The sequence below is a fragment of the Sesamum indicum genome, linkage group LG4 (assembly GCF_026168435.1).
Source record: "Sesamum indicum cultivar Baizhima isolate 11 linkage group LG4, ASM2616843v1, whole genome shotgun sequence".
NCBI classification, from domain to species: domain Eukaryota; kingdom Viridiplantae; phylum Streptophyta; class Magnoliopsida; order Lamiales; family Pedaliaceae; genus Sesamum; species Sesamum indicum.
Window position 1 is genome coordinate 8,718,015 of NC_142660.1, and position 15,452 is coordinate 8,733,466.

General features: G+C 35.3%; 1 protein-coding gene and 1 long non-coding RNA gene across 2 annotated transcripts; one reads left to right on the plus strand and one right to left on the minus strand.

The window, feature by feature from the left end:
• The first annotated feature begins 1,275 nt into the window (after positions 1 to 1,275).
• On the plus strand, positions 1,276 to 3,555 carry LOC148788402 (uncharacterized). The gene is made up of 3 exons (XR_016065359.1): positions 1,276 to 1,353; positions 1,484 to 1,582; positions 2,593 to 3,555. It is a non-coding gene; the product is annotated as an uncharacterized LOC148788402 (long non-coding RNA).
• A 4,672-nt stretch (positions 3,556 to 8,227) lies between these two features.
• Positions 8,228 to 12,128, minus strand: LOC148788403 (STOREKEEPER protein-like). Its single transcript, XM_088879474.1, has 2 exons — positions 10,968 to 12,128; positions 8,228 to 8,519 (listed from the first exon to the last, which is right to left on the minus strand). The coding sequence occupies exon 1, from the start codon at positions 11,962 to 11,964 to the stop codon at positions 11,008 to 11,010; it is 957 nt and encodes a 318-aa protein (XP_088735600.1). The 5' UTR covers positions 11,965 to 12,128; the 3' UTR covers positions 8,228 to 8,519; positions 10,968 to 11,007.
• Positions 12,129 to 15,452: the final 3,324 nt, after the last annotated feature.

The window sequence follows — 15,452 nt, forward strand, 5'->3', positions numbered from 1 at the left end:
TCTAGGAGAATTACGAAATTTAGGCTAAAATTGGTCATTAATGTCATATTAGGCAAAAATTTGACCTAAATGCAATTTCGAGGATAATCACGAATTTTAGGCTAAAATTGATCATTAATGTAATATTAGAAAAAATTTGGACCTAAAAACAATTTTTATATAATTAATTAATGTCAATTTTATAAAAATCGTTCCAAATATCTGGCAAAATCATAGCTAAATTTGTTACAAAGACTTTTACAATAGTAATCATATCGAATCCAATCTAGCCGTAACAAATACGGTTCCAAATTGGGTTTTTTTTTTTGCATGTCACTAGGTTTGTAACGGATATAAATAGCTTTCACAAAAACTGTTACGAATTCTAAAGACTTTTTGCCAAACCGTTACAAATACTTTGTAACGCCTCGTATAGCCGTGGTAGGCAGTCCCATTACAAAAGCCATTACAAATTGATAAAAAATTTGTTCCAATAAATTGATATTTTTTGTAGTGCCTGTGCTTTTTAAAATAATTCAATTTATCTTCCTGTCTAAGGAGGTAAATTGCTTCGTTTTAAAAAATATAGGGAGGTAAATTATTATATTTAAAAAATATGGAGAGGTAAATTGCTATTTTTTTTCATAGGGTATAATTTGCTCGTTTTGCAATATCACAATGGGGTTGCTTGCATTTTTTTCTATATATATCATCATAGGTATTTTAATTTCAGCCCTTCACTGAAACTAAAATTACTATTAGTCTTTACACATTAAAGGCCCACATCCTATCAGATGCAGTAAAAACTTAAATTACTGAAATCTTATTGATCACTTTATTGGTCCTAAACTTCGACAATTTATAATACATAATTATTTTACATATAAGCCCAATATGAATTAAAAGTGCAACATTATTGAATTAATAAATCCAACAAATGCTCCTATTGTTCCAATCTACATGGATGTCTCGATTTTGTTGCATAGCTTGGGTGTTAGGTCTTTTTTCTTTTAGGCCATATTTACTACGTGAGATTAAGCAGGGTATCCCGCTCAATCCCACACATTAAGTTGTTTACCTGAGAAATGTGAGGCCCGGTAAATAAAGGGCAAGCTCAATATAATGCGAAATGGAACCTGGTATATGAATCTGGTGCTATGGTAGCAATCCCGACCAGCTATCCCATCATTTACGCTCAGGTGCTTCGCCCTTAATACCCTCAAATAGCAATGCGAAATGACGGATTTCTCCTTTTACACTGACCAAATTAAATTTGCTATCACCACTTCACTTAAAACAGTGTCTTCTCCACTGGTGCAAATAGAGGCAGAAATGGAAGGGCTTCGACAGAACAAGCCTCCTTGTGGTCCTAAGGTGAGTTCATCGTGGCCGCTGACTTAGGTTTAGGTGACATTATTCCTGTATAACTTCGTATTTTACCCTCTATTATTATGTTGTACAAATTTATTTTTTTAAGGTAATTTTTTTAATTTTTTTTGCCAAGAATCCTTGCCGGAGATGCCATTAACATTGTTGCCGCCGGTCTGCTTCGCATTCAGTTGTGCTGTTTGTGGTTAGCTCAGGAATCCCTCGAAATATGCAAGTGAGTTATGCTAAAACCCTCTATTCCTTTCTTGGCTCGTTTGGTGCCATTTCAGTAATCTTGTGCTATATACAGTATAATGTTGTGAAATCTTGGCTAGTTGGGTCAACCCACTATTGGTTTTTAAACAGCGGTTGTGTAATTTTGACCGAAGCATATGGTTCTACTGTATACCCCATTCACACAGTACATTGTGTGAAAATGTTACATGAAATTTTGCTAATTATTTTTCCCATCATTGTACTTTTTGTTGACAATAGAACAATGTTTTGTTGCTTGCAAATTGTGTCACATAGAAAATGTGTGGGAACTATGGATTATCTTTGTATTGCAATCGTGATAATTTTTTTTAGTGTGGATAAATATTTTTTTGCTATTTAGGATGAGGTCAATTCAAAAAGTTACATTGGCTTTAATTGTTTTATAACAAGTCATGGATGAGATTGCAGTCGCTCTAACTATATTTACTTATCTTATAAAACACCTCACCTCCAAAAATCCTACTAATGATCGGTCTCGGCGTCGGAGATACTTAATCAATACTAGGATACTGGACCAGGTTCGCCACCTACATAAGCTGGTTTTTGTTTTCAATGAGTTTTGCCTACGTAACCTACGTAACTTAATGCCTTCGAACATCTGTGCTATCTACTTGAATATTCTACAGGCATTTCGCAAACCAAACATCTTACCGTACTGGAGCAAGTTGCGTTTTTCCTCAATAAGGTAGCCCATCATAAAAAGATTTGTGTGGTGAAGCATGATTTTCTATGCTCTGGACGCATGATTAGCAAACATTTTCACCGTGTGCTAAAGTCAATAATTAAATTGTATAATGTCCTGCTAGCCTGGCCAACTCCGATTATAGAGGTATGCGTGGACCCCTACTGGAGATGGTTTAAGGTTATATTTTTTGTTTCTGGATTACGAATACATTGTAATATGCTTATTGGTACTTAGATGTTCTGATTGTATTTAACTGTAATTTTTTATTGTAATCCATACTATAGGGATGTCTCGAGGCTTTAGATGTCACATTCATTGATGTACGAGTACCCGAAAATGAAAAAGAACGGTACCGAACAAGCAAAGGTCAAGTAGCTGTGAACGTACTTGGGGTGTGCAATCCTAATATGCAATTCATATACGTCCTTAGCGACTGGGAGGGGAGTGCAGCGGATAGTCGTGTTTTACGTGATGCTGTCCACAGACCAGAAAGTCTAAGAGTTCCTACAGGTATGACTCTGCTCCATACATGCTTGCTAAACTGTGTATACTGCTTAATATGTGAGTTGGTTATTGCAAATAATAAATTTATTACATAACGTTCGCTTATACCTTGCATAGTTAATTACTACTTATGTGACAACGGCTATGCGAATGCCAAAGGCTTCTTGACTCCGTACAGAGGTGTTCGCTACTATTTAAGAGAATGGGACATTGGTACAGGTGGACCGCAAAACCATTAGGAGTTCTTCAACCTCAAGCACTCTTCTGCGCGTAACGTGATTGAGCGAACGTTTGGTCTACTTAAAATTCGGTCCGATATTTTACGGAGTCAATCATTCTATCCCATCAAGATGCAAAATCGGATAATCTTGACTTGTTGCCTGTTGCGTAATTTTTTAAGGACTGAAATGCCTGATGATCCTCTAGAAAATAAGTTACCGAGTCATGGAGATATTAGGACCGATGGTGAGGTTGGCTGTGTGTGGAATATTGACAACAACCCCTCATGGTCCACTTGGATGGATACAATGGCCACATCCATGTACAATGAGTAGATGAGTTGCCTTTGATGTCACATGCGACTCATCAACCTATATCCTGACCTCGTTGCTTATAGTCATAAGTCTAATGATGCGTGTGAGATGTATTATTTCGGGGGTTAATTGTAATCATTGTTATGTCAGCCTCTTATGCGTACCGAAAGTTGTGTGAACACTTTGTGTGATTCCTAAAGGCCGCATGTTTTACAATCAATCATTTCAATTGTTGTTATGTTCAAGTCCTGTTGTTGCAGACGACATTACTATGATTCCCTTTCTACAATTGCATTTTATTTTTTGTTTGACATCATTCTATGCACAATATTTACATCGTTTGTACAGGTTGTGTCCTGGTCAATTATACACTTGCATTTACCTATTTAACCAACACATACACAATGTTTGGTTTTGTATTTTGCACACCTCCACTAGGTGTGCAATTGTAATTTAATTTTTTTTATTACTTTTTTTAATTATTTTTTATTCTTCTCTTAACATAAATATATATTATATTTCACTAACAAACAAAATACTATATATACATACACATATATATTACTAAATATATATATTAAAAGACATGATTTGACAATGAACAGTAAGTCCTGTCTCCCAAATCCCAACACCAAACCTACACCACTTATTTTACATTATTTTATATTATATCAAAACACAAATCCAAACATATCATCTATCTCAAAATACATACTTACTTATCTCTATTTTTCTCTCTGTATCTCCAAAACACCAAAACAAAAACATCCAAAACATTAATCCAAACAAAAACATAGTTTTTTGTGCTGGTTTCACCCAGGTAAGCCGATCGATCGTCCATTGAAAGATGGAGCTCGGACCTGATGACGGTAGCAGCAGGCCGCGTCGGCGGGGAGGGAACAAAGATAGGGCTTATAGTTGCTGAACGTGGACGATTATGGAAGAGGAATGTCTTATAGCAGGGCTTAAGAATTTGGTTGTAACTGGTTGGAAAGCTGAACCACATTTTACTTTTAAATTGCATGTCTGGAAGAAGCACTACTCGACGCTGACCACTATGCTGACGAAATCGGGATTGGGTTGGGATGAGAGCCGAAATATGATAACGGTGGAAGACAATAATGTCTGGGATGATTACGTGAAGGTATGAAATAAAAACTGCTATGTGTTTACTACCTTGAACCAAAATGGCTCTTTTTCTTTATATTGTTATTAGCTTACTATCTGTGCGGTTTCAGATGGATCTAACGCAAAGGGGATGCATTATAGGTGGGATGAATTAATCCCTATTTATGGCAGTTGGCTGGGATTGGACATTTGTAATTGGTAAATGCATAGGCTGAAAATGGACAGAGTGGGATGCTGCCGCCATTTTGTCCACCTTCAGACCATTTATTACCGCTGATAGCTTTAGAATTAATGTTGAGTGTTTTGTCAACATTAATGAAGTAGTTGCAGATTGTGTAGTTGAAATAATAAATGAGTCATAGCAGTTTTTTTGGGGGATGAGGGTAAACACAGACGGAATGAATATACTACAGCATTAATTATATTCTTATATATGAGTTGGTGTATGAGGCAAACACCAAACATTCGGGAAAATCATCCATACAGACATTACAACGGAACACCAATGAAAAAAATGAAAGGTGCACTGTAAACTGTAGCATAGAATTATATGAGATAACTTATATTCGATCCAAAAAATCACTTCATAGAAACTGTTAAGAATAGTATTGGTTAATGTAGTAATGTACCCAGTGCAAAGAAGATGTAATGCATTGGTTGTTGCCCTAAGGGTTGATAATTAAATGACAAGAATATTAAACTTGTCTGAAACGTTCAATGTACTCACAACACAATATAACATTGGTCACAAATAGGTGAAAGAAGTGGATATATATTTAAGCATAAATGAGGCAATTGGATTCATACACAATTAAAATTCTATACGACTAAACTATCAATTGTACCGCACGTGAAAAAAAAATGCATAAACTACAACAGGGAGCAAATATCTGAGCAATAAACAAAATATACTAACAGCGACGACATCAACAAAGTTAACCTTTGAGAGCAATCCAAAGGGTCAATAGCCAAACAACTAGTAAGACGATACAATACTTTTGTAAAGTTTGCCAATGCGTCTCCTCAGCTTCGAGACGTTCATTGAAACGTTTCATGCGAATTTCATATTCAGAGATTCTATTAAGCAATCCAAGAATAATCTCTTTGGACCTACGGTACATGGGGGGGGGGGGTCAACCCGTTCGAATGTGCCACAGTCAAAACAATGATATGTGATGTATGTATCTATCCTCAATTATACAAGCGCAATGAATGTAAAAATCATTCGTTGACGCTGAGGCTAACCAATGACAATTATCAACCTAATATTCTTTGGAGATCATTAAATTTTTGTAAAAGGAACCTCACTACCAGGGCAACCTAGAAATCTTCAACCTAGATTAAGACTAGTCCATGAAGTTCGTAGAACGACATCCTTACCACAACTGCAAAACCGCACTACAACATCGGATGACCCAGAGGAATGCTGCCTACTAGTCGATCTACCCCCAGAATTGGTACTACTGAAATTGTGTGTGAATTGATTGTTCTCCACGTAGTATTCCCTATAGATTAAGTGCAAGGATGCAACATTACGAGCATCAAATGTCCAATATTAGATGGCCCTCAGTTATTTCTACTATATATTACTGTCAACCATATGAATGTAAAGGGAATCAGGGGAAAACAAAAATGTATTCAGAGTAGGAATCTGCCATTAGATAGTGTACAATCTGCCATTGGACAGTGTACAATACCCATTACACCTAATTTACGGTGTAGTGCAACACAATCGAAAGCAAGAAAGCTTGTGAAACAAATACAATTACAAATAACATGGGTGCCAAGTTATTGTATATGCTGACGGTGCATAACGATGTATTACGATGTCAAAGCAGAATGTAAGGTAGAACATCGCGCATAAAACAGAGTACGGTAAAATAATTTGCGGCACAAATTAGAATGTACATGTCAACCAATTGTAGCAATTACGAGTGAGAAACAGTGATAAGCTGACTTATACTGGTTCGAAAATTGTTGGAATGCCACATAATCGGCTTGGTGCGCCGCGGAAGGACTACGATCTAATAACCCTAGAACTCGGAAAAGGGATTTTGAAAAAAATTAGAACCGGTAAACCATGTTAATAAATGGTTGTAGAGAACGAGAAGGTGTTGCGGAAACTTACCCAGAAGATTGTTGTTGAGTCGTGCCGTTCATTCAAACCTGCAAATGCTCTAGTTTCGCCTCTTTGTGTCGAACAACAAAAAACAGAATTGGGGACACTAGGGGAAAGACGAACTAGGGCGGATGTTAGGCAAAGTGGAATTTCAAATTCAAGGGTACAAGAAAGTAATTTCCCAGTTAAATGATCGCACTTAATCTAGGATTGTAAACATATTTTGGCGGATAAAATATGGATTCTGTATGCCCTAGTAAACTTATATGTAGCCTGTCCCATTTGGGACAATCCATTTGGTTGTCCCAACTCAATCCTAGGTAGCGATATCCTATCCCATCCAGTAAACACAGTCTTCGTGTATAGGGAGACCAATAGAGTTGATCTCACGTTAGATAGAAGTGCGAATAGAGGTTCGGCGGGCTTCGAGCCTCCTCAATGTATTTTTGTTGTCTTATTCTTTGTTGAGTAACAGAAGTGCAACTTTCTCACCCAAAAAAAGAAAGAAAAATTGAAAAAAGAGGAAAAAAACACCTTACTTGCTACAATGAAAAATAGGTCCTTAAATAAGACAAATTCAAGAAGAAAAACCATCAATCTAGAAGAAAATTACAAAATTAGACAAAGCAGGCTACAACTCGTTACTAGAACTGCGGTTTGAAGAAGGGTTTGCATCTATACTATTATAAACGGAAGAGGATTTAAAAATTTAAAGTGGTAATTTTGATTCCACTACAACAAATTATTATAATATCAAAAATGTCCTTCAACTTTTCAAAAATGTCCTTCAACTACTTAATCAAGTTCTTTTAGGGTGAATTTGGACTTGAAAGAAGGACTCGGAGAAAGGATTTCAAACGATTCCATTTGAAATGAATTTGAAATTCATCCATATTCGTCAAAGCATAACTCAAAATTAAAATGGAACGATTTGAACCATTACATTTAAAATTCCCCAAACATATTTAATGGACTTGTTAGAATATTAATTCCATACAATTACACGTACTAAAAAATTAATTTCACTCCCATTTTGTTTAAGTTTATTGTTAATTGAAATTAAAATAACATATTAGCATTTGTTTTGCATGTATATATAATCATCGTTATCAATATAACATATATTGTACAAAGTATTAATTTTCAATTTAATTTGAGTAATTGATAATTAATGCATTAAAAAAATTTATCAGATAATTTTTGTACGTGAGATTGTAAGGCAACGACAAATTTTAATATAAAGGAACAAATTATGAGCTTCAATAAATTAACAACATTACTAAAATTATGCGCTCAGGTGTTGCATGACACCATATCTAATCATTATAAAAGTCTTTGTTAAATAAAAAGCTCTCTCTAAAAAAAATTAATTACATTTACGCATGAAATTAGGTCTAATTATATAAATCATTTATAAAATTACAACATTCTTTAGTATTTAAATTTTGATTTACATTGACACTCCAGAAAGGAAAATATCCTTACACAAGACATTGACATCCCGTTAATGTACTTATAATTGTACAAATGACAGAATATGACATATATCTACATAAGAAATCCTTTCTAAAACAACACCTTAGGTTTATAACATGAAGCAGGTGAGTTTATGGTATGTTCTCCAGTCGCCCAATATGAAACAAAAATCAGTTGTATAAATATCATTCACTCTCTGCAGGAATTAAGTTCTCAAAAGATATATTTGTTTGTGAGATATGACAAGTTTGATTACATCATCTCAAGTATACCTCACCTTCTTGCTTCTGCTTCTGCCAACTCCGTTCATAACTTCTGCTTCATCTTCTCTCTATTACAAAATTACTATCCAGAAAGAAACTTTACACCATACACAAAAGTCAAGGCAATTCTGAATCCTTGGATGCCTGAAAGATGATGCAATCTCTTGAAAAGTCCTCATCCACATAAACTGCAGTTGGGCAACAAACAAATGATAATATTTATGACTTGAAGAACCGTTGCAAGGCAAATTGTAGAAAACCACATTTTCAGCAAGATAAAAACTGCTCCATGGTTATGAAACAATGAAATGATTATTCTTTAGTCTTTAGTGATTGAAGAAGATGGTATGTATAGGCTGCATATTACACTCTAAAATTGTAAGAATAACAAAGTAGAAAAGTTTTAAACTGTGATTGGCATTTTAACAGATCCAAGAGAAAAAAGCTTGCTCATAATGCAATCCATGTAATAGCAGGGATCCAAACAAGTTCCAGGAAGGATGGGAAGAGCTGTACAAACATAACCATAACCACAAGAAGCAAATATCATTTATTGGGAGCTGTATCAAAATGACGACAACATGCAAGAACGGTAACTGAAAGGAGAAACTCATGCATTGAGTTTTCTAGGACGAAGTATCAGATTCTGAGAGAAAATTAGCTATACAAGTGAAAGCTAATCAAAACACATTACAAAAGCCAGCAACCACGTTAAAGTGCTGGACAACTGTAAAAATCGAAACACCAGTTGGGTATGGTTTAGGCAAATACCAATAAATTGTTTTACAATGAGGAAATATCAGATAATGTTGAAGCCTTTGCATTTCAAATTTTGGATAAGAAAGATGCAAAAGCTTGCTGCTTGCATAGATTGGCTATGCAGGACATGTTATTGGGACAACATCATGTGCAAGTCCAGCATTAAAGATCTATCTACAGTTCATTAATTGAAACAACAAACTGATGTAAAATGTTGTCATCTGAAAGCTAGGAAATACTAAGACTACAAAGGAAATCTTCAGCTATGGTTAAAGTAAGTCATATCTTAATTCTCAACTCATCAGCTTGTCTCTTCACTTTCTCAATCACATACATTAATTAAGTATTCCTTTTTCAATACAAAATAGTAATATATGCTAGTACTGTACTCAGAGCTGTTATAAGAAATCTCCATTGGGTCACAAGATGAAGAGTGCATTGTCTGGATAACATAGGTCATTAATTAAAAGATTTAATTGAGCTTTGGGCACCACCAAATTTTCATTTATCCAAGCTCAATCCTGCATGCTTGTAAAGTAGTCATGCCCAAGTTCAGTTCTGGACTGGCTAATTAAGAACATGCAAAAGGAATCAAAACATGACTTAATAAGAGACAACAGTAATAAATCAAATAGAAAGATCCAAATATAGGGGGCGACTTAATGATGTCAAATCTGTTATTAAATAACGTAATGAGAGCAAAACATGTCTCAAAATTTCTATTTGTCTACGTATCAGAAAACATAAAAAACTTGCCTTGTGTTCTTTTGTTCATCTAATACCACCTTTTTTCCCCAGGCACATAGGCTTCTTTGAAGGAAATATTCTTTCTGATTTGTACTCTCTCTTTCCTGTTCTGTCATTATTTTTCACTTTTCATTAGAACAGTTAGTTGGCTAATGCATTTGATTTTCTAATAACATGGTTGTGGGATGTAAATATTTCATTTCTTACCTTTTTTTTCCCCTGCTCTTCTCTTTATTTTTCATTATTCACTTATAATATTTATCTTCATTTTCTCTTTGGACCAGCAGCAGCAAGAAGGGATAGCAAGGATTTTTGCGCCATGCAATTACCACAAGATTAATCATTGAAGACTACCGACTTCCAATACCATATTCATGATTAGAATGGGAATAATGCATTTTATAAAAACATTATTAATGCAAGGTAGATGAATGTATACACCATAATAGACTTCTCCTGAGTTCTGCTCGTTATCAGCTTGTTTCAACTAGCTCTAGATAGATCTTATCTATTAATGCTTTTAGCCATGGGGAAAATGAGAAGCGGCCATACGTGTGTGGCTTATGCTGCAACAAACCAAAATTTTTTGAAACTGTTTAATATTTATGAAATATTAGACTGGAATCTTATCTGAACTAATACGTCAAAGGTAGTTTCATAAGGCTCGGGTAATAATCTAGTATGACCGAAGCATTAGCCCTGTCCCGAGGGAACTCGCTAAGAGTACATTATGACATTATTTCCTAGTATTTGTGCATTCAAACTGCAGCTGCTGCTTGCCTCAAGCAGTTATATCCTAATTCCATGCATGATGAGGCAAATATTTTATTTGCTTCCTAACTTGTGACTTGATTCTCTTTCATTAGCTATGACCAGAAAACACAACTTTGAAAACAGGCAAGTACACCTAATATTTCAGAAACGTTTAAGTTTCGAAGGCAAGACCTCTGTCGAGACATAAAAAGGATCATAAGATCTAAATGTAACAGAAAATGGAAACGTACAGTATGAAACAGAAATCTGATTTTCCAAAAACCACATCAACTCAATAAAACAGCATATATAACTGAAATCAACATTTAGAAACAACTACAAATAACACTTCCATGGACAACAACCTTATGTTATACCTGTTCAAAAGCCAAAAATCTCTTAAATCCTTCATTTGCTTCAGAGTAGATTGTGTAAGTCCCTCCTAATCAAGTCAATCCTTTTACGCTCCAGTCTAAGCTCTGCAGCTTTCACATCCCTCCACTTCTCTTCCAGCTCTTGTGCCTTCTCTCTGCCAATCAATAGAAATTTCTCCTTGATGATGTTGGAATATCCATTTTCATCCAAAGACGATGACAAGAGTGGGTACGCAGAAGCAAACTCCTCTTTGCCAATCTTCCCCACTTGTTTTTGGTTCTTCACTATCTCTTTTTCTGCATCATGCTCTTTCCCAGCCCTTTTTCTCTTCTTTTGGGATCTGCTTCTGTCTCCCCTTTGTGGTGTCTCCTTTTCTTTTTGAGCATGTTTATCCCCAGCTTCGTTTTCATCTTCTCCCCACAGTGTCTTCGACACCTCAAACACAGCGGACTCATGGGCATCCGAGAAATCAAGCCAGCCCCCATTGGCGCGAGCTCTTTTAAAATTGTTTTCAAACTTCCCCTTGAGCCTACGAATCTTCTCAGACACCTGAGTTCTCGTAAACTGATGCGGAAGACTGTCCTTGATGAAGTTGTAAAACTCGGTCCACTTGTTGTTCCTCCCGTCAGCCCAGAAAATGGCGAGGCCTTTAAGCAGAGAAATTTCATCCTCTTCGGAGAATATTTTAGAGAAAGGGGTGTTCTTCTCGCTGGGTTTTGCGGCAGGCGCGATAATGAAATTGGACGCAGATGAGGAAGAGCATTCCGACTCGTCTTTTCGAGGTACGGGTACTTCTTCTTCACGCGGCAGATTCAACTTGGGCTTCTTCGGGGGCAACGCTGCTGTGCATTCCGACTCGTCTTTTCGAGGTACGGGTTTGTTGCTTATCGATGCACAGCAGCGGTGCCCCGAAGAAGCCCAAGTTTGAATCTGAGTCAGAATCGGTCTCTTCGTCTGCATTGTTAAGAGTTTGTTTCTTATCTTCTTCGTCTTCTCCATCTGCACTGAAACTCAGACGCTGGGGCCTCATTTTCAGGCGAGAAGTGGGAGGAGTGGATTAGTGGAGAGAGCTTTGTACTTCGATTCGTGTGATTGAGCGACAGAAAAAGGGGGGATGAAGTTGGGCAGGGGGAGGGCAAGAGACTGCTCAGTTCTGTCGAATAACTTTTTCCCTCCCAAAGAAGTAATAAAAGTCAGCGGTGTTCAAGATCGTTAACCGGTTCGGGTTTTTTCAGCTTTTTTAATATTTTTTAAATATATATTATAAATAATCTTAGTATTTTTTTTAAATTTTATTCAAAAATACATGTACCTAAATACTAAAATTGGAAAAATAAAATATATACTGAAAAAAATATTTACAAATACAATTAAAAATTTAAAATGAAAAGAAAAGAAATAATAATAAATAATATATAATAGTATATTTTAATATAACATAATTAATAGAATAAAATATATATAAATTGATTTTCGATTCAGTTCGGTTCACTCACTCAAAGGTGACGGAAAAAATTGAACCGAAAATCAATTTAAAAAAATAATCGAAAATCAAATCGAATTTTTCGGTTCGATTTTCGATTCGAACTGAATTCTCAATTTGGTTCTGTTTAGTCGATTTAACCGAACTGTGAACACCCATACTAAAAGTTGTTATATTGTATTTTCTTCTAAATATATGAGTTATTGTTAAAATTTGTAGAAACAAATAAATTGTATCAAATTATAGAATAAAATCAATTAAAAATTATAAAAATTGCAAAAAATAAATAAATAAATAAATTGTGAAGAAGACAAATTAGCTCCTTAATATTGATGACGCTTTTTTCGAGCTGACCCATATCAACTTTCTTTTTTCCTTTTCTTTTCTTCTTTTAGGTATTTATTTGTTTATTAATACAAAGTACAAATTGCATGTGATTCATATTATCTCAATAGAATTGTTACACAGTAGTAATGAAATAAATGTATAAATAAAAGTCTTTTTAACTAAAATTTAATATGTAATTCATAAATAAAAAAAATATGGCAATATCTAATTTTTTTTTTGGTTAAGTATAAGTGACCATTAAATCGTATAAGTAACTTTGGGCGGAGGCAATCGTATACAGACATACAAATGTAAAAACTTTATATATTTGTCTATCTATAATCTCGATACTATCTATTATATATTATATATTATATCGGGAGAAGATTTTTTACCAAAATGTATAGTTTTGACACAAAATTTTTAATAGTTTGAAAAATTTTATTATTGTAAAAATGACGAAAACGAAAGAACAAGAAACTACAAATTTTATTGCTACAGCAAGAACTGAAATTTGAGGTTGAAAGCTGTAACTGATACAGTTTAATTCTGGTAAAACTTGACTTTTTTGAAGAAGAAGACTATGGCCAATATATCTACAAGTTTGAATATCTAACTGCTATAAACTAACTAAAAACGTGTAAAACTAATAAAAACGTAATGAAGTAAGTAAAGCGTAAAAGCGCTTATTACTAGCGGTTTACAAGTTCAAATGAAAGAAGTCGTACTCTTACTAATAGAAACACTAGAATTTAAAAGGCTGGTAAAAGTGTTTCTTCAATAAAACGATTTCTTCTTCTTCTTCATCTTGGACTGGGAGGAATGATTGCAGCTGCTGTAGCATCTGCTGTAAATAGCTGAAAAAGCTCCATGGGAATACCTTTCTTTACATCTCCTCCTCAAGTTGGGCTTGTCAAAATGTTGATGAGACCCAACTTGGACAACAAATAGAAGAAACGAGGACCAGGTAATGCCTTAGTGAACATGTCTACAGTTTGCTCAGAAGAGGAAATGTGCTTTGGTGCAAAGAAACCGTCCTTGTACTTATCTCGAACGAAATGGCAATAAATTTCAAGATGTTTTGTTCTTTCGTGAAAGACGGGGTTGGTAGTGATATATAATGCAGCTTGATTGTAGCAATAAAAAGCAATGGGAGTTGGTACCTGAATTTGAAGATCCTTCAGTAAATTGTGTATCCAAATGAGATGCAAGTAGTGGTGCCCATACTTCTGTATTCAGCGTCAGGTGAAGACAGGGATACTGTAGTTTGTTTCTTTATTTTCCAAGAAATCAAGCTGGTGCCCAAGAAGATACAATATCCTGTTAAGGATCGTCTGGTATCCTTGCAACTTGCCCAATCAGCTTCACTGTAAGCAGTGATGTTAAAGTTGTCGTTGGCAGCAAAATGAAGACCTCGATCAATGGTTCCCTTGAGATATTGTACCAGGTGTAAGGCAGCATCCCAATGTGTCTTACAGGGAGATTGCATGAATTGGCTCAACTGCTGTGTAGCATGGCACAAGTCTGGTCTAGTAAATCCAAGGTAAAGGAGCTTTCCAAGAAGTCGTCTGTAAAATTTAGGGTTGGCCATTTGTTCTTGTGCTTGGGATGTAAATTTCATGCCTGTAGGAAGTGGGGTAGTTGCAGCCTTGGCATGTGTTAAGCCTGCATCTGCAACTATTTCTTGAACATACTTGCATTGACTGATGGTTATACTTGTAGAATTTCTGGCAATTTATAGGCCCAGAAAAAACCTTGTTGTACCAAGGTCTTTAGTGGTAAATAATTGATGCAAATAAGCTTTGATTTCTACAATGTGAGTCTCATTAGGACCTGCAATAATCACATTATTGACATATACAAGCAAACAAAAGAAACCACTAGAAGTGGATTTAGTGAATAGACAGTGATCAAACATAGATTGAATGAACCCAAAAAGTTCTAATTTGGTTGTAAACTCATGGTTCCACTGTCGAGAAGCTTATTTAAGGCCATAAAGAGATCTTTTAAGCTTATAAAAATGGCCTTATGGGACATTGTATCCTAAAGGAGGTTCCATGTAAATTTTCTTCATCTATGGATCCATGTAGAAATGCATTGTTTATGTCCAATTGATGCAAAAATCAGTTTTGTTTAGCAGCTACAACAAGTAAGACTCTCACAGATACAACTTTTGCTACTGGGAGAAACTATCCACTTAATCTATGCCTTCAATTTGGTTATAGCCTTTTGCAACAAGTCTGGCTTTGTGTCTATCTAAAGAACCATAAGATTTCAGTTTGTGTTTAAAAATCCACTTACAGCCTATAGGTGTCTTGCCTTGGGGAAGTGGTGAAATCTCCCAAATTTGGTTGTCTTCTAAGGCTTTAATTTCTGCTGCCATGGCATCTTGCTATTCTTTACTTTTGATTGCATGTTTGTAAGTTGTAGGTTCAGGGGGAAGTGAAGCTGCAGTAAGCATGCATGTATGTATACTGGATGAATATGTAATTGAGGGACGAGCAGTATGGCAAGAACTAGTGGAACACATATAATCATTAAACCTTGCTGGTTTAGTAGTAAGTCTAGATGATCTCCTGAGGTTAGTGCTTTCTATGAACTGGTTTAAAGGAGGGGTATTTTGGTATAAATCATCTGTATCAATGCTATTGTTGTGTATATTGGTTACAGAAATGTT

Bases quoted from the DNA above. Each gene is read 5' to 3' on its own strand.
- LOC148788403 (XM_088879474.1), bottom strand. From the start codon at position 11,964: ATGGAGAAGACGAAGAAGATAAGAAACAAACTCTTAACAATGCAGACG.